This window comes from Monodon monoceros, unplaced genomic scaffold (genome assembly GCF_005190385.1).
Source record: "Monodon monoceros isolate NGI ecotype Baffin Bay Population unplaced genomic scaffold, NGI_Narwhal_1 Super_Scaffold_11, whole genome shotgun sequence".
NCBI classification, from domain to species: Eukaryota; Metazoa; Chordata; class Mammalia; order Artiodactyla; family Monodontidae; genus Monodon; species Monodon monoceros.
The window spans coordinates 131,888,347-131,914,817 of record NW_021703767.1 but is presented as its reverse complement, the minus strand read 5'-3'; the positions used below and the strand labels follow the sequence as shown (position 1 = coordinate 131,914,817).

At 40.9% G+C, this 26,471-nt stretch overlaps 1 protein-coding gene across 1 annotated transcript in view; it reads left to right on the top strand.

Moving 5' to 3' along the window:
* Positions 1 to 26,471, top strand: part of COL6A5 (collagen type VI alpha 5 chain) — a 156,388-nt gene that overhangs the window by 76,179 nt on the left and 53,738 nt on the right. The window contains exons 11-29 of the mRNA XM_029214229.1: positions 813 to 955; positions 1,545 to 1,637; positions 5,661 to 5,714; positions 7,814 to 7,885; positions 8,219 to 8,245; positions 8,358 to 8,402; positions 8,493 to 8,546; positions 10,421 to 10,483; positions 11,123 to 11,188; positions 11,620 to 11,673; positions 14,863 to 14,898; positions 15,394 to 15,456; positions 17,098 to 17,160; positions 18,352 to 18,414; positions 19,720 to 19,782; positions 21,223 to 21,273; positions 21,361 to 21,396; positions 23,092 to 23,154; positions 24,725 to 24,787. Coding sequence (XP_029070062.1) covers positions 813 to 955; positions 1,545 to 1,637; positions 5,661 to 5,714; positions 7,814 to 7,885; positions 8,219 to 8,245; positions 8,358 to 8,402; positions 8,493 to 8,546; positions 10,421 to 10,483; positions 11,123 to 11,188; positions 11,620 to 11,673; positions 14,863 to 14,898; positions 15,394 to 15,456; positions 17,098 to 17,160; positions 18,352 to 18,414; positions 19,720 to 19,782; positions 21,223 to 21,273; positions 21,361 to 21,396; positions 23,092 to 23,154; positions 24,725 to 24,787 — 1,172 coding nt within the window. The remainder of the gene's footprint in view (positions 1 to 812; positions 956 to 1,544; positions 1,638 to 5,660; positions 5,715 to 7,813; positions 7,886 to 8,218; positions 8,246 to 8,357; positions 8,403 to 8,492; positions 8,547 to 10,420; positions 10,484 to 11,122; positions 11,189 to 11,619; positions 11,674 to 14,862; positions 14,899 to 15,393; positions 15,457 to 17,097; positions 17,161 to 18,351; positions 18,415 to 19,719; positions 19,783 to 21,222; positions 21,274 to 21,360; positions 21,397 to 23,091; positions 23,155 to 24,724; positions 24,788 to 26,471) is intronic.

Genomic DNA, 26,471 nt, shown 5'->3' with positions numbered 1-26,471 from the left:
ACTAAGTGAAGGAGATCAGACAGAGAAAGACAAATATCATATGATAGCACTTTTATGCGGAATCTAAAAAAATGATACAAATGAACTTATTTACAAAATACGAATAGACTCACAGACATAGAAAACAAACTTATGGTTATCAAAGGGGATAGTGGTGGGGGAGATAAATTAGGAGTTTGAGATTAACACATACATACAACTATGTATAAAATAGATAAGCAACAAGGACTTACTATATAGCACAGATATTGATCTATATTCAATATCTTATAATAACCTATAATGCAAAATATATATATATTCTGTTTTATATATATATATATATATATATATATATATATAACTGAATGACTCTGCTGTGCCCCTGAAACTAACACAACATTGTAAACTAACTATACTTCAATTTTTAAAAATGGTGTAAAAAATAAATTTAAAAAAGTTACTAACTACCATGTTAAAAAAAAATTCAGAAGAACTGTGAAGATGAACAATATCCTTTCTTAAAAAATTGCTTTCAAATGCCCCAGAACTGCATTAAGATTGGTGGTGAGGAATTAAACACAGTTTTCTGCTAGTGTTTTTCTGTAAGTTTTCTTAGATTTCATGCTGAGGTCAGGAACCATTGCCTCGTGTGTACTGAAGATGCAGACAAAGAGCTGTTGGGTTCTTCAGTATCAAGAACACTCCTTTCTCTTATTTTTCACCCCTTTTTGATTCTTTCATTCATGTTCACTGAATGGAAATAAGATGGGCTTTCCTTCTTTTTTGTGTACAATTCCTGGGGTTTTATATCTGTTGTATTTACTGCCTAGGACTTGACGCTTTGCTGGTGGTTTCCCTAAACTCGACCTCTCATGATGAGTTTTCCAGCTTTGAATTTGGAAAAGGATTTGATTACAGGATTCACCTGACCATTGGAATGAAAGAATTGGGCAATATGTTATCACAGTATCTGGTGAGTTGCTGAAGAAAAAAAAAACATTATTTAAAATGCCCTGGGAACATTGGAATTGGAATTGGAATCCTGATGAGTATTCCCAAAGATTTCCTTGTTTGCCCTAAATTCAGTTACATGGTCTTTAGCATATGAAAAACTGTGAAAGCCCAGAGCATTGTTTTTTGCTTCGCCATGCCCTTTCATCCGTTGTCATCTCGCCAAATGAATGCAGAGGAAGCTAAAATCCAACCAACCCCTAATCAAATCAAAAGCCCCCAACAGTTTATGCTGCAGAAATCCCAGGAAACAAAAGCTGTCAACTAGGAACCAACCAGTCTTGTGCACACTTGGCCTGTGGCCATCTGTGTAGTGAGTGCCTCTTCTATAAATAGAGGTCATTTCCTTGGAAAAGGTATGTCGCCAGTGCAGTTGCTGATCTGGTGCTCTCTCTTCAGGGTTAAGTCAAAAAGCACCTCTTGTTCTCCGCAGCCCCTCACCCAATTAGAGAGGACAGGCTGTAGGTGGTGAATTATGATTTATGTCAATTCAGTTCTTATGTGATGAAGTTCCTCACCATAGTTGCTCACTCATTTTTTCTTTTTCCCAGGGAAACATTGCAGAGAGGACTTGCTGCTGTACGTTTTGCAAATGTTCACAGACTCCAGGACCTCAAGGGATCCGAGGACCACAAGCCTTAAAGGTGCCATTGAGTTGTGACATGCTTTTACCTAATGGGCTTTGATTTGGTGTAGGTGGAGCTGAGATTGAGTAGTTGGGTTTGCAACCTTTGCTTGATACTGATGTAATTACTTTGGGCCATTTGTGTGACTTCTATGGTGTAGGAGCCAGATCAGAAGGGCTCACATTTTTAAAAATATATATTTTATTGAAGTATTAATTTACAATGTTGTGTTAATTTCTACAATACAGCAAAGTGATTCAGTTATACATATATACACATTCTTTTTCATATTCTTTTCTATTATGGTTTTTCATGGGATATTGAATATAGTTCCCTGTACTATATAGTAGGACCTTGTTGTTTCTCTATGTCATACAGAGTAGTGTGTATAAGCTAATCCCAAACTCTTAATTTATCCTTTACCTCCTTCCCCTTTGGTAGTATAAGTTTGTTTTCTATGTCTGAGTCTATTTCTGTTTTGTAAATAAGTTCATATGTATCATTTCTTAGATTCCATGTATAAGTGATATCATATGATATTTGTCTTTGAGTTACTTCACTTGGTCTGATAATCTCTGGGTCCGTCCATGTTGCTGCAAATGGCATTATTTCATTTTTTATGGCTGAGTAATATTCCATTGTATAAATATACCACATATTCTTTATCCACTGCTCTGTTGATGGGCTTTTAGTTTGCTTCCATGTCTTGGCTATTGTGAATAGTACTGCTGTGAATATTGGGGTGCATGTGTCTTTTTGAATTAGAGTATTTTCAAATATATGCCCAGGAGTGGGATTGCAGAATCATATGGCAACTCTATTTTTAGTTTTTTGAGGAACCTCCATGCAGTTTTCCATAGTGGCTGCACCAATTTACATTCCCATCAACCGTGTAGGAGGGTTCAGAAGGCTCACTTTTGATGCTACTATTAAGAATGATTCCCAGAAAATATTTGCAAATGAAGCAACTGACAAAGGATTAATCTCCAAAATTTACAAGCAGCTCATGCAGCTCAATAACAAAAAAACAAACAACCCAATCCAAAAATGGGCAGAAGACCTAAATAGACATTTCTCCAAAGAAGATATACAGAATGCCAACAAACACATGAAAGAATGCTCAACATCATTAATCATTAGAGAAATGCAAATCAAAACTACAATGAGATATCATCTCACACCAGTCACAATGGCCATCATCAAAAAATCTAGAAACAATAAATGCTGGAGAGGGTGTGGAGAAAAGGGAACACTCTTGCACTGCTGGTGGGAATGTGAATTGGTTCAGCCACTATGGAGAACAGTATGGAGGTTCCTTAAAAAACTACAAATAGAATTACCATATGACCCAGCAATCCCACTACTGGGCATATACCCTGAGAAAACCAAAATTCAAAAAGAGTCATGTACCAAAATGTTCATTGCAGCTCTATTTACAATAGCCTGGAGATGGAAACAACCTAAGTGTCCATCATCGGATGAATGGATAAAGAAGATGTGGCACATATATACAATGGAATATTACTCAGCCTTAAAAAGAAATGAAATTGAGCTATTTGTAATGAGATGGATAGACCTAGAGTCTGTCATACAGAGTGAAGTAAGTCAGAAAGAAAAAGACAAATACCGTATGCTAACACATATATATGGAATTTAAGGGGAAAAAAAAAATGTCATGAAGAACCTAGGGGTAAGACAGGAATAAAGACGCAGACCTACTGGAGAACGGACTTGAGGATATGGGGAGGGGGAAGGGTGAGCTTTGACAGGGCGAGAGAGAGTCATGGACATATACACACTAACAAACGTAGTAAGGTAGATAGCTAGTGGGAAGCAGCCGCAAGGCACAGGGATATTAGCTCGGTGCTTTGTGACAGCCTGGAGGGGTGGGATAGGGAGAGTGGGAGGGAGGGAGACGCAAGAGGGAAGACATATGGGAACATATGTATATGTATAACTGATTCACTTTGTTATAAAGCAGAAACTAACACACCATTGTAAAGCAATTATACCCCAATAAAGATGTTTAAAAAATAAATAAATAAATAAATAAATAAATAAATAAATAAATAAATAAACTCCTACCCCCAACATCTTCTTTAAAAAAAAAAAAAGAAATGAGCAAACCAAAGCTCAGGGAAATGAAGAAGCTAGCTGGTGGGTGATGATGCCTCAGATTACAATTTATATTGCATCCGTAAAGTTAATTTGAATAAAATTTTGAATGAAAAGGAATCAATCATTTGGGTAATTCAAAATGGCTGAAACCATTTTAGGAAAGTTGATAATTGATAGATCCATTTCAAGACAATTTGCCCACCCACAAGGATCCACAGTGACTTCTAAACAGAACTTAATGTCTCCCCATGTGTATTCTTCCTGCTACAATGTAGACAGATCACTCAGATGGGTTTGAATTTAGACACTGCTGACTCCCTAACTCTGTGACACGTTGGATGGATTTATTGCCTGGCATATAACTGAAAAAATATTTGTTGAGTTAATAAATGGCTTAAAACTTTAAAAAAAAAAAAAGAATGATTCCCTTTTCTCTTATGTATCCTTGGTGTTGTTGCTCCTTGGCTTTGCAGTTTACACTTTTGCACATTAGACAGTTTGAAAGGTGTCGAGAGGTGTTAGAAATGGTGGGGAAAGTTGTGCTTCATCAGCAATGATATGTGATTGAACTTCAAAAAGAACATAGCACTGCAGATTAATAGCCCATAAAAAAAGATTATGAAAGGTCAATTACACAGCAATAGCATAGATAAATATATCGTGGTATTTTAATTCAGTAGAATGCTCTAAGGTAGTGAAAATGAATGAACTACAGCTACACATAACAACAGGGATAAATTTTACAAACACAATAATGGCCAAAAAAAGCAAAACACAGAAAAGTACGTATGGTATGATTTCATTTACAAAAAGTTTGAAAAGAGGCAAAACTAACCCATAGTGTCTAGGGATGAATGATTAAGTAGTGAAGTATTTTTTTTTAAGTCCAGGAAATATTATCATAAAAGCAGGAGTGTGTTCCCAGGGGAGGAGTGAGGAGTTGTTTGTGATTGGGGTAGCTGCTGTATCTGGGTACCAGCCATGTCCTATTTCTTGGCCTGGGCGGTGATGACACAGATGTTCACTTCATAATAATTAAGCTGTACCTTTATATTTTATTTACTTTTATGCACTTTTCAAATGCATTTTAGATATCACAATGAAAAGGAGTCTGGGCTATTTTATTTTAAGAACTCAAACACAATTCTTGCTCCTCAGTGCTGCATTGTCCATCCTTGTGAAAGGATAATTGATCAAGGACCTCCCTTTAGGTCCTTGTTGTTTATCTGTTTTATACACAGTAGTGTGTATATGTTAATCCCAAACTCCTAATTTATCCCTCCCCTTGACTTTTTACTAAGTTACAGTGTTTTGTTTAGCACAGTTTCGTCTCTTATTATGTTGCTTGGTACTAGAATTCTATTCCAAGAGCAAAACTCCCCAGTATACTGAGCAGACAGTGCGGACCTGTGTTAGAGGGTGAGGAAAGCAAACCTTAAAGGAAATCCTTGCCACAAAGAAACCACGAGGCAGTTAAACGCAGAGGGAGAGATGATAGCAACTTAAATATGCGTAACCTTGTTGTTGAAGGGCTTATTCTTTTTTAAGCTCTCAAAAAAGCAGAAGAAAGTAAAATGATCTCTTTGGAAATGTTATCAATTTGCCTGCTGAAAGGGTCCTGGTGGCCACCACTGTCCTCCATGCAACCCCCCCGGCACAGGGCTGACCCTGAAGCCCTGAGCTGTACTGGGTTCCAAACTCAGCCTCCTGTAGGCATCAGGAGGCCACCTCTGCAGAGGGCTTCAGAGCCAATAACAAGGACAAAAGCCAGCCCTAGAACTTGTCCGACTCTCTTCACAGTCACAGCCACACCTGCAAAAACCACAACCAGGTTGGAGGGAGGGTCTTGCCTAAAATGCCTAATGTACCAAGTTTGAGTTGATGGAAGATGACTAAGATTGAATTTTCTCTCTTTCCTCCCAGGGTCTTCCAGGTCTGAAAGGCAACAGAGGACACAGGGGAGAGGAAGGAGACCCTGTAAGTTTTTGTGACCCACTGCCTACCATACTTACTGATTTCCTTTTTTCATAAAAGAAGCTTTATTTTTCAGAAGGGATAATGGGGTTTTGTTTATATATTTTTTGTAGTTTGGGGGGAGGGGGAATGGGTTGCTTTTCTTTTTTTTTCCTTTTCCTTGTCTTAATCATGAGGCACTTGCTAAACCTACTTTTTGGGAGAAGGGGGGAGCAGGCTCACCTACATTTTGCCTGGCACAGTTTTGTGGGTGGCAGGGAGCTGGGCATCCTCTTTCCTGCCCCTGTGCAGGGTGAAGCTGGATTATTTGCGAGGGGCTCTCTCTGGACCTGCAGCCCAGTGCTTCGGACATGGAAATAGAAGCCGGCAAAGCACCCCCTAAACATGGTGTTGTGGTCCCAAGCCACATGTGGTTTTCGAATCTCAATCTTTGACCCCCAAACCAGAACTCTCACTTGGTTCACCAAATTATAAAAATGGATTTGGAGGAACTGAAACCACTTAGGTGGCTCCATTGGGATAAGAAAAGCTTAGGAGACATCCAGCCTGCATCTCCATCCCCTTAGAATCCTTATCTGCACAGCAATTTGTGATTAAAAGTATAGGCTCCCAGGGCTTCCCTGGTTGCCCAGTGGTTGAGAGTCCGCCTGCCAATGCAGGGGACACGGGTTCGTGCCCCGGTCCGGGAAGATCCCACATGCCGCGGAGCTGCTGGGCCCGTGAGCCATGGCTGCTGAGCCTGCGCGTCCGGAGCCTGTGCTCCGCAACGGGAGAGGCCACAACAGTGAGAGGCCCGTGTACCAAAAAAAAAATATATATATATAGGCTCCCAGTTTAGCATTGACATATATACACTAATATGTATAAAATGGATAACTAATAAGAACCTGCTGTATAAAAAAATAAATAAAATTCTAAAATTCAAGAAAAAGAATAATAAAATCATTTTTGAGATCTGAAAATAAATAAATGTAAATAAATGTATTTTATTTATTGACTGTCCCAAATCAGACAGTCAAGGGCTGATCTAGACGTGAAACCTTAACAAGATATGTAACTTCTTGACCTTCAGTTTCCTCATCTGTAAACACTTATAAATTCCTCTAAGACTGTAATTTACCCACCCTGTACCTGCAGAGGGGTCATGGAGCCTACTGAGCCAGCTAGGGTTTGAGTGAGGAGAAGTGTCACCCAATGCCTGACTGTGAGCCCACAGCTGGCTCTCAGCAACTGTGGCCATAGGTGAGGCCTCCTGCTTTTACTGGGAACAATCCTCAGGATAAAGAAAGCAAAGCAGCAAAAGGAAAATCACCTCTCCCCTCACCTACCAGGAAAGAAAGAACTAAGTTAATTGCTAGATGAGTATTTATCCACACAGCCAACCATTAGCACCTTCTGTGCACCCAGATCTGAGCCAGGCACCAGGGACACAACGGGAGAAGAGACAGTTGGGGGTTCCTGCTCTCAGGAAATACAATATTGTTCTTCTCTTGAGACTCTTTTATTCTAGCCCTTACCTGTATTTAAATATTTCCTGGGAGAAGGCAGACTAACGGGAGAGGCACATGTCATTGACCTTGAGTGCTCTTCCCTGTGTGGATGCTCTAACTTTGGGGATCTTTAACCTGGTGGTCCTTCCCGTGAGCGCTGGCGTGGGGCAATGTCATTTCCTATCAACTGCTTCTGCTCAGTTCTGGTCCCCTGACACAAACTTGCTTCTCTGCCATGAGCAATTTTGAGTTTTTCAGGCCAGCATTAGGGCCTGGGCAAGATGTTAGGGCCAAGATGTATCAGTGGAGCATTGGGAATGTGGCTGCAAAGTGAAGTGACTTTAAACCTTTGGCTGTGCTTTCTGATAAGGGCAGGGAAGCAACTGAGCCCATCCCGCACCTTTGTGTGATCTTGGATCTGTAAGAAAGCCCTGAAGGGAAAATGCTTGAATGGAAGGGAAAACCAGAGTTAATTAATGAATTTGCAGGAGAGTTTGCTTTGTCTAGAACTCAGAGTGTCCAGCTGCTCTGGCTTCACTCTTGAAAAGTAAACTGCTGGCAGCTTCTGGCAAAAGAGTCACTTTGGATACCTGTTTGGGTACCTTTTCTTAGGGAAGACAAGGAGACACTGGACCCCAAGGAAATAGAGGGATTGAAGGATGTCCAGGGGAGCGGGGTCAAAAGGTAAATATTGTATTTTAAATTCTCTATGGCATCCTCTCCGTCTCTCCTCCATCCCCTCCCTCTTCTGTGATCTCTCTTCCATCCCCCCTCCTACTTTCCCTTTCTCCAATTACATGTTAGTTTCCTCTTCTGCAGAGTAAGTCTATTTAGTCATCCCAAGAAAATTTGAGCATTATTAAATTCCACCTGTAACCTCTTTGTGGTTGGAAACCCAGAAGCTACTAAAGAAATACAAAATCACTCTCTTAACGGAGGCAGCCCCTTCCTGCCCCAATAGACTGTGAATCCACATTCTCCTTGACATGCCAGTGAGAGATATTTAATCTTTTACAGGGAGCCAAAGGATTTGCTGGATATAAGGTACTGTAGTTACTTCTTCAGTCAAATTTCACTTCCTAATGGGCTTAGTTTACTGATAAGCACGTGGCAGAGATCTCCCTTGACCTGATTGCTGCCCATCTTTGTCTTTCAGGGAGAACATGGAGACGATGGGATTGATGGATTCTATGGGGAAGAGGTAAAGCCATTTTTCCTCAAGTACCATAAAATCGTCATGAGGTTGATGTATTTCTTTAATGGGAATTTTGTTTGCCTTGTCTTCTTTTAGGGCTTTCATGGACTTCCTGGGAAAAAGGGAGAAAAGGGTGATCCAGGGTCCCAGGTAACACTTTTCAGTACATCAAAGAAGGAGAATTTGGTGTTAGAGATAGTCTTCATTGTTGTGTGTCACAGGTTATGAGGAATAAAGTTGACAGTAATGAAGCCTATTACCACCGAATAGATGCTACATCCCCATTTGGGGCAAGTGGGTAACTATGCAGTTTTCAAGAATTTCCAGCTAGAAAGATTCAAGACTTGCAAGGATATTCTATGAGCATGTTTTCCAGAAGTCTGCAAATGAATGCATTTGCCTGTTAGCAGCTTACTTCTTCTCTTTATTGTATCAGAAAAAAATAAAAAGCAAGAGAAAGAGACAAAATTATTTTGGTGGCCTTGGTGTAGCAAATCACAGAGAAAAATATTTTATTTTCAATTCATTTTGACACTCATTAATGTGTGCCTCCTTGGTTTCAAGCGGCTCTCCTTTTATGTTCTGATTCACTTATTTATCAAATACTTCTGAATACCTGGCATGTGTCAGGCACTGAGTTATGTGCTAACGACTCAGAGATGAACCACACTGTCCTTGTCTTCAAGGATCCCCTAGTGTAGTTGGAGAGACAGACATATCAATAGCTAATGATGACACAGTATGTGGTTGGGGGTCATGTTATAGGTAACTAGGTGGGAGCCCAGAGAAGGGCACCTAACTCTGCAGGGTGGGGAGTGAGTGCAGGAAACCTTCCCAGAGGAAATGATCCCTGAGCTGAAGATGAATAGGAATTAGTAAGACGTGGAGAAACGGCAGTCCAGACAGAGGGAATAGCATAAGCAAAGACCTGGAGGCTTGGGGGCCCTGCAAGTTGTTCTGCTTGGTGTGAGCTTTAGGGTACAGGTGGAGGGAGGTGAGGTTCAAGAGCGGGTGGGAAGAGCTGGTGAAGGTACTGGTGAGCCATGGAGGAGGAGTCTGGATTTTAGCCATTAAGGAATGGGGAGCGTTAGAAAAATTGTAAGTAGGGGGGTCACAATCGAATTTGCATTTTAGAAATATTCCGTGACAGTAGTGTGGAGGATGCATTGGGGATGACATAGATGCAAGGCAAATATGAGAGGCAGATCTGTAATAATCAAGGTGAGAAGTGATGAAGCCTTCAAGTAAAGCAAGAGACCCAAGACCCATGAAGGTTGTAACAGGGTCCAGGCTGGAGTGAGGACCTAGTGTGCAAAATTTAAGGAAGCACTCATTCTCAGAGTGAAGCAAAGTGTGAGTACCTGCCTAAATTTTGCACCCTAGATACCTTGTTTTTCTCACCCTAGTTCTGACTCCGGGATATCAGATCTCCAGGTAACCAAAGAAGCAGGGAATGAGAAGCCAGTCAAAATGCCTGCAAGGATCCCAGCTTGGAAAAGTTTAGTTGGGAACAGTTGAGTTTGAGATGACAATGGAACATCCCAGTGGTGGTTTCCAGTGGACAATTTAATTACAGATGTCAGAAGTTGCTAGACTGGCTGGGATGTCCAATACGATACCCACTAGCAATATGTGACTACTTAAATTCAAATTAACTAAAATGAAAAATTCTGCTCTCAGTTGTATTAGCCGCATTTTGTGTGCTCGACAGCCAACAATGGCCAGTGGTTACCATATTGGGCAGTGCAGATGGAGAACATTTCCATCTCTGCAGAAAGTTCTGCTGGGCAGTACTCTGCTAGACCATGAGAAGTTTTCCCTTTTCCCAGCCTTTTTATAAATAATCCTGACTATAGGCTTAAAACTGGACCTCGTACTGCTTGAGAGGTCAAAGGGAATCTGGCTGGGATAGAGGAACGTGGATCATTTTGTCGGATTGATTTTCTCCCCTCCAAACACCACGACCCTTGACATTTTAACACTCTCCTACAAGCTAACTCAGAAGCTCATTTTATTTTTTTCAGGGCAGCCCAGGTTCCAGAGGCCCTCCTGGGGGATATGGGGAGAAGGGCTTCCCAGGGGATCCTGTAAGTTACTGGGGCCCAAGTGGCTCTTAATTGTGTAGTTTACTCCACACTTCTTGTGTCTCCTGCTAACCTGTAGGCAAAGGCATGTCTTGGGAGGGGGTGGTAGGTGTTGACTGAGGCTTATTGGTTTGGGAAAACCTGCATCTGATTTGGGCTGATTATGTCAAAAATTCAGAGATGGGAACTAAAATTCCATCTAATTCATCCTTATGTATCTTGAGACTTTCAAGTTCCTTTGGGAATGAAATTTCCATAATTTTGTTATTGGGTTTCTAACATTATTGATTCCCTATTTGAAGATTCAATTGTAGGGGAATCTTACTATGCCTTTGAGAGACTGGCATAAGCATGCTTGGATGAGTGCATCAGTGAAGCTGCTAGTACAGAGAAGGGAAAATTGCCATAGCTTCAGCAAGCACTCTTTTAATTCTTCATTTATCACTAAGCCTCCTTCAGACTTGGAGAAATATTGTTTCTTTTTTTTTTTTTAATTTGTGAGTTTCAAATATGGAGAATTTTCTCACACCTCTCGTTACTTAACCCAAATTAGTTTAGTTCTTAATATTGTACCATTTTGAGAGAAAAAAAAAGCTGATATTTCTTGATTCTAAAGTACTTTTTATTTAAATCTTCCCCTAGGGTAATCCAGGACAAAGCAGTAACATCAAAGGACAAAAGGGCTCCAAAGGAAAACAAGGAAGACAAGTAACTGGATCTATTTTACATATATGAGTTGATTAATTCTGTTATCGAGCTGAGGCTTTCCTAAAGTCTAAATTATTTAGACAAATACATAACAGTTTTTCTAACTGAACAATCACCCCTAATTTCCCATTTAAGAGAGCCTTATTTTCTTAAAATAAGGTATGCCTGTAGTAGGTTACACCTCAATCGGCAAAGTTATTAAGTTTCTAGCAGGTGATATTATTATATGGGGAAATTGGTCATTAGCAGTGCGTGTTGCTATACCATTTTCCTCTTTAATGGATATATACCCAATAGGGTTAATATGCAGAAACATTCTGGCATGACACATTTGTTCTTTTTAATAGTGCTTGAGATTTTTATGCTGATGTCTTTGTCATTTACTCAGAATCTTTTGCCTTATGATCTTGGGGGAACAATTGTGCTTCTAGGGTAGAACCGGCCCGAAAGGGACACCAGGCAGTCCTAGTTCCAGAGGGAGCAGTGTAAGTATTTCCGTGGACGTTTATTTCCCCTCCTTATCACCTGGAGATGCCAAGAGGCATTCAGAATATGTGTCGCTGCAGTTAGCTGATCCAGGGCAGATACACTGACACTGTTGTCTTTTGGGGCCAGGTAATTCTTTGTTGTGACGGGCTAGCCTGTGCATTATAGGATGTTTTGCAGCATCCCTGGTCTCTACCCACTAGATGTCAGTAGCACCCACTCCTCCCCAGTTGTGAGGTCCAAAAATGCCTGCAGATCTTGCCAAATGTCAGTCGGGGGTAATGGGGATGCGGTGGTGAGGCAAATTGCCCCTGGTTGAGAACCGCTGTGACAGTCTGCCTTTCCCTTTCCACCCTCCAGAGACTTTTAAATGTCTTTGAATAGAGCCAGTGGTTTTCACATAAAAACCTTCCTCCAGTAGCTTAGCATATTTGAGCTTCTGTAGAATATTAAGAAATAGGTAAATGTGCTCTCTTCCTCCTCATATGTCGCCAAAGGGAAAGAAGAATTACAGATAAATTCTTCCTGAATAAACCAAAACATTGGCGATTAGGGTCAAACCAGTGGCAACCTGAAGATGCTGTGGTAATTTTACAGCATCCCATGTGATATCAAGCCTGAAACAGAAATGTTGGATTTCTGCTTCTTTTTAAGGAACAACCAAGAAATCACTTTTCCCTTTGTGGACTACCAAAGTTAGAGAGGATATTTACAATGTGTTAGAAACCCTTTCATCATGCACTCAGAACGGAGATCGTCAAAAGAGAATAATGTCCAAATGTAGATTTGGCCCTGAGTTTTGTTCACGAGGACACTGAAAATACATGGCTTCCTTTTCTGTCACAAACTTGGAATCTTCTCTCCACTTTGAAAGCTGTGGCTGATTGCCTCCCCCTCTGGGAGAGATAGCGGATGAATGTTTTAGTTCCTCTTGCCTTTGTCTATCTTGACTCATAGTTCTTAAGGGAAAGGGTCTGCAGTTGGATGACTTAGGCCTCCCAGTGCTTCTGGTGAAGTTCTTTGGGACTTTGCCCACCTCTCCATACAAGAGAATTAAAATTAATCAGAGGAAGTAGGAGAGCAGCAAGATGAACTAAATGCTATAAATTTTAAAGATAAATATGTAGTTTTGTTGGTTTAAGAGAAAATACTTTTAGTTTGAAATAGCTTTATAGCTGTCATCATCCATCAGGCACTTTTTAAAAAAGAGTGGGGTGGGGTAGGGGATTATTACTTGGACAAACCAGCCAATGACGTTAAGCCACTCCATGCACAGGAGGCTCTCAGCCTCCCTCCCCCATCCTCACCCACTTTCCTGCCCATCTCCTCCTTTGTAATTAAACAAATCAATATGGATGGATATAAAACAATGGCTTTTCTACCCCCTCCTTCACCTTTCCAGTGAAGGCTAGAATTCTCTATGATGGTCAGAGGATCTTAAATGGATGACAAATTCTAAAAACACAAGCAAACCTAAGACATCTCCTCCCACATGACAGAATTTCAACCTGTGTAAATTAATTGTTGCCCCAGCTATTGACAAAGCAACGGATCCATGTACTAAGAACCAGAGCATTTGAAACCATGTTCCAGGCCCATTGCCTTTGGCCTGTCAGGCACAAGGAATACATATAAATAATAGTATTTATACTTCTAGAGCACATATTTTGTGCCAGGTCCCGATCAAATCACTTTCAAATATTACTTTGTTTAATCCTCATAACAAATCTATCAGGTAGATACTATTATTATATCCATTTTACAGATGAGAAAAAGCAAGAAACCTTGGACAAGTTGCCCAGGATCAGGATAGGTAAATGGTAGAGCTGGGGTTTGAACCCAGGGAGTCTCACTCCTAATCAGCCAGGCTCAGACCTATTGTGCAACTGCTCTGTGCCACCCAGGCTTTACAGGGCAGGGGTGAGCTCAAGGCTGTCTGACTTCTGATGACACGTCCCTAACCATTGTGCTACTAAAATAGGAATGCTATTTTGTCCTTGCTTTTTAATGTAGACAGAATTATGACATCATGGAAACAGTGGCTTCAAACTGTACTGTTTCTGCTCTTCTTTCATCTGTCAAGAGTTCTGTGAGTCACATCAATGTACAAACAGCTGACAAGTTACAATGGGTAACTTCTCCCAAAGGGTATTTGCACTTTAAAAGCAAAGAGTACCTGAATCGAGGGGTAGAACCTCCGTGGAAGAATTCTAATCATCAACCAAACTGGTGGAGGTGATATTTGGTCAGGCGTTTTATTCTAAGGAGGTTCAGAAGCTGGGCAGTTGAAAGAAAACAGCTGCTCTGAAATCATTTCCATGGCTACCTTTCCAAGTGAACGTAGGAAAACGTTTTAAGTATTTGTTTTGTACATAAAATAATCATAGTTGTTTATCACCACACCAAGTAGATCAACGGATGAGATGTTCTGCGGCTCTCTCAACGAGGCAGAGGTGGGAGGTAAGGGGTGAGAGTAGACTCATCATTGCTATTTAGGGAGAAAGTTAGGATCTGGGGCTTAGGTCTTCTTCCCGCTTGGCTACCCTCTGGAAAGCAGAGACAGCCACTAGGTGGAGAGCCTGCACTGGCAATTTGAGGTAGCTTCTGGAGAGGTGCTGCCAGATTTTAGCTTCAGACCAGCTTTTCTGGTGGCATTTGGACCAGCACAGAGCTGACCTGACCCCATCAGCCATTTCCTCCTTGGAGAATTCCATGGAGTCTAACCCCAGTGGGCTCATGGGAAGCACTGTGTATAACGAGTTTGTACTCCCCCCTAAGATACGATCAAGGACCCAGGACAGAGAGAGATGGATATGGCACAGCTTGTTCTCACGCAGGAAACCTCTGATCAGCAGACAGTACTTTGTAGGATTTGCTGGTGAGGGGAGGTATCAGACAGGTGCTTCAGGATGATTTCATTCTCCAAACAGCCTCCCGGATAATTGTCAGGGTTGTCAGACTGGAGCTAGGTCTGTAATGACTTTTGGATTGGTTTGCGATCAATCCTCCAAATGTTAGTTGGTAATTAAATGCCCAGTGTGTAAACTTGTCCTTGGAGAGCGATTCGGGGAAACCATTTCTGCGAGCTGCTCGTTATTCTGTCTGTCAGGGACAAGACAGGTCGGGTTGCCTCTAAGGAGTCTCCATCCAGACACTCACACACTAACAGTTTGTCTTTTCTGATCCAGGAAAGAGAAGGCCAGAGGGGTGTCCAGGGTGCCTCGGTGAGTATCCTTTCCCCCACGTCCTCTGTGGGAGGTGAGGCCAAGGAGATGTCCCACAGGCAGATGGTACTGCCAATGAGTTAGCGTTTGATGCGGCTGCTGTAGGAAGGGCTGGGCACTGGACATGAGCCCCACTGACTGGGGGATCAGTTAGACTGCCAGACACAGGACAGGCCTGACCTAAGGCAAGCCTCCTTCACAGACACTTCAGAGACAGGGGACCTGTGCAGCCCTGAAGGCTGTGCTATTCACACACCCTGGGCATTGACTGCAAGGGAGTGAAATTCTGTCTTAGAGTAAGAAATTACCTGGAGTTCAATTCTCAGACAGTTTGGAAGAGTACAATCCTAGGCCAAGTAGGGCATGAGCCAAGAGTCAGACAAGATAGTTCCTGGGTACCATGCCCTGAAGCCCTGAAGCACTAGGTACTATGAAGAGAAAACGTATATGGAAACCATGTGAAGAGAATCTTAACACTGAAAACTCATCCATCAGGGGGAACCAGGGAACCCTGGACTTAAAGGTGCATCAGGAGCCAAAGGATTACAAGGCTCACAGGTATGTTGGAATATTTGTAATACTGATAATGTTGTTATTCTGATGGGAAGATGTAGTTCTGTATAAAAATAAATAACTGAGACAATTTGAAGCTGCCCCCGCCCTCCTCCATGGTACATTTCTCTGGGATTCTACATTTCCCATTGAGGGTGGGTGATTTTGCTCTGTCAAAATTTGCAGCTCACTGATAGAAGAAAGCCTTGCTCTTGCGTATACCTGGCATCATGTCTGCCTTTTAGTCATAGTGAATTATTGAGACCTTAATACTATGTTAGTAATCAGTATCCAGATCAACAAACTGATTTTTCTTAAGTGAGGTTCTGCACACAGACTCCAATGAAGGAAAGTTAGGAATTGGCAACTATTACTCACCTCTTCCAAAGCTGACTCTGTAGGGGGTGACAGTGCTCTGGAATATCACCGATAGGGCTCTATGTGAGTCATCTGCATTTTTTCTTGGTCATATCATTAGTGAGATGGGCACTGGAATTAGGACATCTCTGTTTCTTTTCCATGTCAGAAATATGCCAGGGTCATCCTAGAGAATGGTTTGCAACACATGGGTACATAGTCACCTGACGGAGGCTACTTTAAGCCTGAACTTGTCTGGAAGGACCTGCCTACATAGATGTGTCCATCCTAAGACCTTTCCAGGAGTTCATTTTTCTTCTAGAAAGTTCTAGATTCTTCATACTAAGCCTGAATTTGGAATTCTCTTGAGTGGTTCTGGTGTCCTCTAGAATGAGTAACCATGGGACCAACCTAAATCCATCCACAGACTTTGTCGGGAGAGGGGTGACATTACCTCAGCCACTCCAGGGTCCCTTTGATGCTCAGGCTGTGAAACAAGTCCAGCCCAGGGGCTGTAACCACCATTTGCACTGGGCAACCAGGACATCTTACAGCTGCTGCTTTGGTGATGAGAAACAATACCAGCACCTCTAGCTTTTCTTTCTGTGTGAGAGAGCCATATGAGAACCATGCATTTGATGGGAAATATGACAAAAAATTATATGCTTTAATTCCTCTCATAGGGATCTGCTGCTAAAATGTCCTTTTGTGCTAACTTGCTTTCTCTTTTACACATTGATGCACTTTGGCCCAGGTAACCTGCCCCATCAAAGGAATCCATCTGCCTATTGTTTATGTCTCACTTCCTTCTTCTATGGGCTTTATTTCTCCTTTTAGTCTCTTTTCCATTTCTCCCTGCCACAGAGGGATGAGGTCTTACACCCAGGCAGGATATTCCTTCATAAGATCTGCTCCACTGCGTCTGGGTCTCCTTTCAACTCCTCTTCTGAAACATGCTTAATCGCAGTGTTAAAGCTGCTTGAAGGGCTGGATAGATGCTTTTCCGTGCAGGTGTTTCAAAAGCACTAATGAAGAAAGTCAGTTTTTGGGCTTCCCTGGTGGCGCAGTGGTTGAGAGTCCGCCTGCCGATGCAGGGGACACGGGTTCGTGCCCTGGTCTGGGAAGATCCCACATGCCGCGGAGCGGCTGGGCCCGTGAGCCATGGCCGCTGAGCCTGTGTGCCTGGAGCCTGTGCTCCACAACAGGAGAGGCCACAACAGTGAGAGGCCCAAAAAGAAAGTCAGTTGTCATTTACTTCATTGCATTGTGTTTCTTTTGTTACCACCAAAGGGGTCAAATGGACTTCGTGGCAGGAAAGGAGAGAAGGGAAACGAGGGGCACAAAGGACCTCAGGTGCGTGACTCAGATGGTACCTCAATGGTCTCCAACCTTCATTTTCCTCTTGCTTCAAAGACGTCTTCACGTAGAGTTTATTTTATATTATCTAGTATGGAGTATTTCATTTGGGGATTAACTTGGGGCCAATCTTTAGCACAGCTCAGATTCCTTGTACATTCGCCTTTCTCCTTCCCGGGGGTTTGACTTGGAAAGCACAAACCCACTTTATCTGCCTGAAGGAAGCCTTTAGAAGAATGCACATCTTGCTGACTCATGAACATTTCAAAACCTGATACATTATTCTGCTTTTTCTAACTTTTAAAAATTATCGGTGCCATGCCTATCTCCATTGACTATAGATATTTGAAATGGAGTCTGCATAGATCCCTCGCTACCCAAATTTATTTGATTCTTAAGTTCAGCTTTGAATTCACCATCTGAAACTACTTGATTCCCAAGTTTCTGACAGTAAGTAATGAGAGTTTGGATGGTGAGAGATTCATATTAAAAATGTTCTGAATCTTGGGCTTCCCTGGTAGCGCAGTTGTTGAGAGCCCGCCTGCCGATGCAGGGGACACGGGTTCGTGCCCTGGTCCAGGAAGATTCCACATGCCACAGAGTGGCTGGGCCCGTGAGCCAGGGCCACTGAGCCTGCACGTCCGGAGCCTGTGCTCCGCAACAGGAGAGGCCACAACAGTGAGGGGCCCGCGTACCGCAAAAAAAAAAAAAAAATTTTCTGAATCTATTCAGTTTTTCAGCTCAGATAGTGAGAGTTTAGAAGGCAAGCGATACCCATGTTTGCTCAGTTATCTTCCCAGCATATTTGTGAAAGACCGTTTTGCCCCTTTGCAGATCGAGAAACTGAAACACATTTGACATCCCATGTTATATGTGTGGATGACACAGAGCACAAAAGTGACAATGACAGCACAATGTCTTGTTCTAACGAAATAACATGTGTTGTGTCAAGAGTGCCTTTTTTATTTCTCACTATGTCCCCATTTGGACTAGCGATGTCCCTGCCAATGAAGACTTGGGGTCCTCTAACCAGGACTGTAGCCTGAGTCACCTGGTTTCAGGCTGGGTTTCTTGTTAAGGAGGCATCAAGAAATTGTTACAAATGACACGAAGAAAAGCAAAACTAATCTAACAGGTTTTGTACAAATTGCTGTAGCACCAACATCTGTGTTTCCTATATTCTTTCAGGGTGCTCCTGGGCCAGTGGGAGATAAAGGGAGTGTTGGAAGGCCTGGACTTTTGGGGAAAAAGGTAAGTGTTATCTCCTACAGATTTCAGATACTGAGGAAAGAGTAGCTCCATTTTTTCCCCTTGATTTTCATGTTAATTCTTCACATGATCCAGGCACAATCAACCACTCACCAGCTTTCTGCCAATATTCTTTTCCTTCCTCTCTGAAACTGCCCCATTTCACTGGGAGAGACAAAGTTTATTCACCTATCATGAAACAACTCTGATAAACTCAACTCGCTGGTTTCCTGAATGCGTCAAGGTACTTGGTGGTAGAGTCGGCCAGGGGCATGGGGGATGTCAGAACTCAGATCTGTTCATGCATGCAGTTCTAGGTCTAACTCAACCTACCTTCTCAGGAATGTCCTTATTGGAGATCGTTAGAGAACAGACTGTTGGCCTGTTCAGAATCTCACTGCCCTGCTCAAAACCTTTCAGCAGCTCCCTCCCGCAGGGCCAGCTTCGTGGACCTGGGACCCGTTCAGTCACACAGGGGCCCTCGCTTAGAAGGCGCCCCTACTTGGCCTCAAGCTCTGCTATCATAGTCTGAAAAGTTTGCTTTTGAGTTAAGGGCCCATGATTTCATTTGAGTCCCACAGATCATGTCACTGGTCTTACCTTTGGATGACCCTTAAGAAAATCTCCAAATTTTCCAGTAGCTTAGAAGACCCTTTGACCCTGTTTAATTCTAAGGCTTCCTAGCTCATCTCCCTCCTGTGTGCCTGCCCAGGCTTCTCACTGTGCCTTCCTCCTCCATTCTCACTCCTCCCTCGGTCCTTCTTCCAGCTCACACAACTTATCCTTTAAGCCTCAGCATCCCTGCTCCCTTCCTTCAGGCAGCCAGCCTGCCTGCCCCACCAAATCTGACTTAAGAGTCCCCTTCTCTCCACTGCCACAGCACCCTGAACTTTATCACACAGTGTAGAATTGCCTAATTGTCTCTCATTCTAACCAGAGTATTCTTGGTGAGGGCAGGACCACATCGGTCATGTTCAACTGTTCCTTTTCCAGGACAATAAATAACTGTTGGATGGGTGAATAAATCAGCAAATGAATCCACTTTCCCTGGAGTAAATTTTCCACTCTTTCTCTTCTCCTTTAGTTCTTCTATAGCACTGGGAAAGCGGTACTGGGTGCAGCTTTGGGCTGTGCTGGTATTTCCTGCTTGCCTTTCGGAAGATCGTTATTTGTTTCCTACACTCCCTAGCTTGCTGAGCATTGAACCCTCACTGAGAACCCTGAGTGTCCCCAACTAGTGGACAGAACGTCCTATGGTGGGAGCCAGGTTTGATTTTTACTGATCTGAAGCTCTCCTTGTCTCACTAGGGAGAACCTGGAATTCCTGGAGATCCAGGGCCACTGGGGCAAGCTGGACGGCAAGGAAAGCAAGTATGAGGTTTTAGGACTCTTACCCTTTAGCAGCTCCAAGGGCTCAGTAAAGAGAAGGGGGCTGACACCATTAGCTTAAGCACCTGGGGTCCTGAAGGTATTTTGGGACCTCCTAGGAAGATGTAGGGACATTCCTCCTGCTCCCTGAAGCACTCATTCTATAGCTAGTCTGTCTGCTAAAACAAAGGGAGAACAGCAAGAGGGAAAGGAGGATGCAGAGAGAATAATGGATGAGCTCAGTATTTTAACAACCTATATGGCCATGTCAGTTGAAAATCAGGTGACTTCTTGTAAAACTCCAGAGTGACAAGAGGGTAGTAGGATCAAGAAACAGGGTATCTGTTCTAGTTGCTCTGGCTGTACCAGAGTCTCAGTTCATAAAGCAGTCAATATAAGAAAAAAATAGGAAAAAAATTAATTTCTTTTCAAAAATAATGTTTATTACAAATATTAGGCATAGATATTGTAGAAAATTGACTAAGCATAAAACATGGGAAATGGGAAAGAAAAATTACCCATAATCCCACCATTTTGAAATATTTATTATTAATATCCTGGAGGTAGAAAAAAAATTATTTTTCCCTATTAACAATGTATCATGGGCATACTTCCATGTCATTACATTTTTCCCTCAAAGTTACTTTCAATAGCTTCAAAATATTCTACCGACTGTATATACCTTAGTTCACTTGACCAACTTCTTATTACTGGATATTTAGTTTGCTTTCAGTTTTTCACTGTCTTAAAATAGCACAGCAATGAATATTCTTGTATGTAACTAAGTTTTTGGATAAAACCATAATTAATTTCTACATAGAAATTTCTAGAAGTAGCATAGCTGGTTCAAGGAATATGTACATGTTTAATTAAGGCTTTGAACTCTATTGCAAAGTGTCCTTAGGAAAATTCCAAGGACGTATGTACCCTTGTGTTGTGCAGGAAGAGTGCTCACTTCAGGGCATATACACCAACAATGGGTATTGTCACTTTCTTTTATTTCATCTTTACCAATTTTACTGACCAAAAATGATGTCTCATTACTGTTTCAAATTGCATTTCTTTGGTTACTAGTGAGGATAACATTTTTCATTATGTTTATTGTCTATTTACAATTCCTTTTTGGGAAATTCCTCACCCAGTGTTCTTTGGACCAGCTCCTAATTTTCCAGGCAAGTAACTGCCACTGACTCCACTAGTCTTAAATGACCAACCCTCTGCCTCCTGTCATGTCTGCACAGTGGAGCTGAGCAAAGAATTACCAGGGCATATACCAGGAAGTGTGGAAAACTAAACGGCATGAATATTCCCAGAGTTCAAGTTCATCAGGCCCCCTCCACCTGGAAGTCCCCGGTGCTTTTATCCTGACACCATAATCTCCCCAGTATAGATTACAATTAATTTCCACTCTTGAGAAATTGAAATGAACTGATATATTCACAGGGTGATTATGGCATTCCGGGCTATGGTCCTATGGGACGAAAAGGAGCAAAGGTAAATATGGAAAACAATTATTTCTTTAATTGGTGAATCAATTAAATGGTGTGTTGATTTATTTATGTTCTCTGCTGAAAATCGTAGGGCCACAGAGGATTCCTTGGAGATATGGGTCAAAAGGTATTGTGCATATAACTTGTCAAAGTTACCATGATCTTGACCTTCTACTTGAGAATTAAGATCAGTCTGTGGATCTGAATGAAACAGGAAAAAAAAAAAGCAAGACAATCGGTTTGCCTGAGCTTCATGAAGAAAGGACCATACTTAACTCCTATGAACCTTTAAATTGGAAAATTTGTCCTTCACTGCCTGATGTCCCTTGTCTTGAAACCCTACCTCTAGGTACCCTCTCAAGTTTAGTCCTTAGTCCTTTTCTTGATTTCTCTACCCTGGTGATCTCATGCAAAACTCTTGCCTTCTGCTATTGTACCTTGCCCTTCATTATTGTGGCTTTCACTTCCTCTTACCTGAAAGATTACCATATTCTCATTAGTCTCCTACTTGCAACTTTAACCTGCTTCAGTTAATCCCAAACACTACTCTCTTGATTTTTCCCAAAGTATAACTTAGTTATGTTACTCTCTTGGTCAAACATCTTCTAGAATTCCTCATTGCCTACCAGCCTGAAATTCACCTCCAAGCTCTACGACAAGACATTCCTTCCATTTCAACCGGAGTAGCTCAGGTTATATCTGTTTTATACACTGGAATTCTGTAATAAGATTTATCTAAAAAAAAAAAGCATCCTTAAAAATGAACTTATTTACAAAACAGAAATAGACCCACAGACATAGAAAACAAACTTATGATTACCAAAGGGGAAGGGGGGAGGGATAAATTAGGAGTTCGAGATTAACATACATACACTACTATATATAAAATAGATAAACAACAAGGACCTACTGTATGTATAGCACAGGGAACTACACTCAATATTTTGTAAAAAACTATAAAAGAAAAGAATTTGAAAAAGAATATATATATATTATATATGTGTGTGTGTATAACTGAGTCATTTTGCTGTACACTTGAAACTAACACTGTAAATCAATTATACATCAATAAAAATTAATTACATAAAAGTATCTTGTATATCTTCCAATCATTGATGCTCAAACTAAAATAGAAAATATGGATTAAAAAATAGAATGTCTAAGTAAATTGAATCAACTACAGTATAGGAAAATAGCCAATTTTTGATTCCCTTAAGAGTGCTTTTAATTGATGAATTACCAAAAGAGATTCTTTCCTTAGGTGGAGAAGGGTTCAAGAAGGGACTATATAAATAACTGTTAGGATAGGAGTTCTCATTGTAAAGGACCAATTTTCTAATTTGCTGATAAAGAGAGAAAATTAGCATATTTCAATTTACAGATAAATGGTAAATTAGCATATTGATAAGTGTTAAATTAGTTTTCCACCAAAGTCAGAATAAATTTCTTTTTACCTTCAACTTTTTGAGGAATGATTCATGAATTTAGGAAGTAATTCATTAGTTAGTACTTTATGTAGTCAATACCCCATATGTTTTCCTTGATTTTCAAGCATTTTTCTTTAGGTATTTTTAGTAACTGATTGGATAGCCATTGTATTGATATTGATGCATAAATATTTGTATTCTCAAAAAATTAAAATAGTTTGGAGAATATCTAGGTGTATCAATGGCTTAGTTCTAAATGACAAGAAGAAATGACATTTAATATTTAATATATGATATAATTATAAGATCAATTAGATTTTGGTTTGGAGAGAATTATTTTTATTCTTTCATAGCAAGTATTTTAATATCTTGATTTCTTATATCTGAATCTTTAGGGTGTTGTTGGTGACCCTGGAATTCCTGGGGGGCCTGGACCCAAAGGATTTAGGGGACTAACAGTAAGTGACCTATAATTCCAGAAATAATAAATGTTTCTTTGGAAGATTCTGGCTTTTATGTTGTAATTATTAATGTGGATTGTCAATCCAACCCAGGGTCATCTGAAATGCCACTTCCTAGCTGTGTGATCTTCAACACATCTTTTCAAGTTCTCTATTTCTATAACATGGGAGTTAAACTTAATGACACAAAAGCTACTTTCAGCTCTAAAATTCTATGTTTCCATGAATCTCAACTATTTTAAGTATTTACAGATTGATAACAGGCTATTCTAAAAAGTGTCAGTGTCTTCCAGTCTTTTCTAGGGCACATATTAAAGCGCAGAATATTAACCCTGTGAGTGGAAATGAAGCTGACATCTTCCTACTGTGTCCTGGAGCGTTTTCTGACAGTTCCAGTCCCCAGAACCAAGGTCACCTGGTGTATTCATTTTAAGGAAGGCTGTTGAGATGTTCTAAATAGCAAAGTGCAGAGTAGAGTGTTATACTTATTAAAAAACCAAAATGCCAAGACAAGCATCCTTTCATTTTAAAGTTTCAGTGTAATATCAAAGGTCATTACCAGCATGAAAGAGATGCAATTCAACAGATATTTTACATCTGACTGGACAAATTTCATTAGTATCTATATCCATCACCTTGAGTTATGGGAATGATACAGCCAACCCATGTCCTTATATATGTGGGGAATTATTTTTCTTATTTGATTCTTTGCAGATGGCAGCTTTTTATTAGATCTCCGTGTGCTCTAGTGTATCCACTTGTTTAAAGAGCCAGTTCTAGCTTATGACTAATTTAGATTTAAATGCACAGCCAGTGCCAGAGCAAAGGATATCACTAAATGAAGAGGCTAAGAGGGAAATGGATGTTTACCAATAATTAAGAATTACTATTTAGGAAGAAAGATAAAAATCATATGATCATCTCAATAAATGCTGAAAAAACATTTGACAAAATTCAACATCCTTTCAATATAAAAACTCTTAACAAATTGGGTATAGAAGGAAATTACCTCAACATAATAAAAGCCATATTTGAAAAATCCACAACTAACATCACACCCAACAATGAAAGGCTGAAAGCTTTCCTGCGAAGACCAGGAACAAGACATAGGTGTCCACTCTCACTACTCCTTTTCAACATAATACTGGAAGTCCTAGCTAGAGCAATTAGGCAAGAAAAAGAAATAAAAGTCATGCAAATTGGAAAGGAAGAAGTAAAAGTGTCTGTTTGCAGATGATATGATCTTATAGATAGAAAATCTTAAAGACTTCATTAAAAACTGTTAGAAGTAATAAACAAATTCAGTAAAGTTTCAAGATACAAAATCAATATATAAAAGTCAGTTGTGTTTCTATACACTAACAATGAACTATTGGAAAAATTAATTTTTCTGTGAGTTCTGTGGGAAAAAAGAATGGCTATTTATATTACACATAAGGAATTTGCTTAACTTGAATTAATAGTTGCTTTTGCTAAAAATTTTTTTTTTAATTATAAAGTCACATTAAGGCTGAGGTAGTCTCCATGGATAGAGGATGTGGAAACTCATGTATATTTCTACCTGCAGCTCACTGTAGGTTTGAAAGGTGAGGAAGGCTCTCAAGGACCTCAAGGCCCTCCTGGACGGAGAGTAAGTACACTCATGAGAACTAAGGGTCATGTGCTGCTTCCTAGGGTGCCCACTGGAATGAGCACAGAATTTAAAGTCAGAATCACTGGTTCAAGTCTAGACTCTGCTTCTTGCTACCTGGGTGCACTTGGACTAGTCCCTGGGTCTCTCAATTTCCTTCTAAAATGGGAATGACATGTCCTGTTGGAAACACCTCAAAAGGTAGCTGTGAGGATCAGATAGTCAAATGTGAATGCTCTTCATAAACTGTAAAGTTCAATGCAAATATGAGCTGTGACTGTTAATTTTTACTGAAGGAAAAAAATAGGGATGAGAATGCATAAGCTTCATTAAGGTGTCCTGACAGGTTGATAGGATTTCCCAAACCACTTTTTTTGCCTTCCTGACCTCACGATATAGACGCTGGGGAGATTTGGAAATAAAATTGCAACTTTCCACTGTGATTCAATTACAAAAGAAATGGCACCTCTAGAAGCATTCCTGGACAGAGCCAGGCACATCTCCCACTGACAAGATATCCATATCTCTATTTTAGTGCCTTATGTGTCATTGTGATGACATTAACATGTCTCTCTCCCCTAAAGAGAGCAGTCAAATAAGAACTAAATGTTGCCAGCATCTGTGTTTTGTGTGTGAGGTGCAGGAAGCATTGTGTAAGGACAGGAGAAACTGCTTCTCTTGTTTTGTGTATTGTGATTGTTTTCTGACTACCTGGAGGGGTTCTTTAACTTGCAACTTTATAAAGAAAACAAAAACGTGGATGTTTTGTGGAAAACTGAATCTGTAGTAGAATGGTAATCAACTCACTGTAAAGGATACTCTGGTACAATCTTTTCTTTCTTTTGAATTAAGGAACTGGTGACTATTCTTAGTCATGTGGGTGAGAATCTGGTCTCTGAGTCAATCTGGACTGGTCTGGATTTGCCTCCTTTCCAGATTCTGGAGCTCTCCCTGGAGGTCCCATATCCTCCTGCTCTTGTGTTTGGCCATGCTGGTCTGGTATACCATGGTTTCTCTGTCTCATGCCTGTGGTCCTCAGTCGCTCCTTAAGGAGTTGCTCTAAGTTATTCTTAAACTCAGTCTTTTGGAACCTACTCTCCACAGTTCTGATCTTCTGTAGGATGTGGGCTGCCTACTCTATTCATTAGCTGGAAACTCTTCCTCTCTCTGTTTAAATGGCTGTGCATTTTTTTTCTGTTTTCTGCTGTCACTTGTAAATGGAAAAATAAGACTCTGAATCTTTTAGTGAGATGCATATTTCTTGATTTGGGTTAGGAAGAAAATATGCCCCCAGTGGGTAGAATCATGGATGCCATGACAGTTCTGGTTAATACCAGCAGCACACAGTGGGCCACATCAGCATTCAGCAGACACTTAACTGTTCAATGGATGGATGAATGGATGGATAGATGGATAGATGGATGGATGGACAGATGCCCAGTTGTCATTTAGAACAGAGGTTCTTACACTGACATTCATGGATGAGCTTCTGAGGGGTCAGTGAAATCATACAGCAATCATGAGCATGTGACAGCATTTTCTGAAGCCAGCAAACATCCTAGCTTTCAGTGTTTGATCAATTAAGCTAATGTCTACCTAGACTGAACTGAATGGTTTTTCTAGGACGACAAGAAGGAAAGAAACAAAAGTACTTTTTAAAGATACTTGTACTGCAGATAGAACA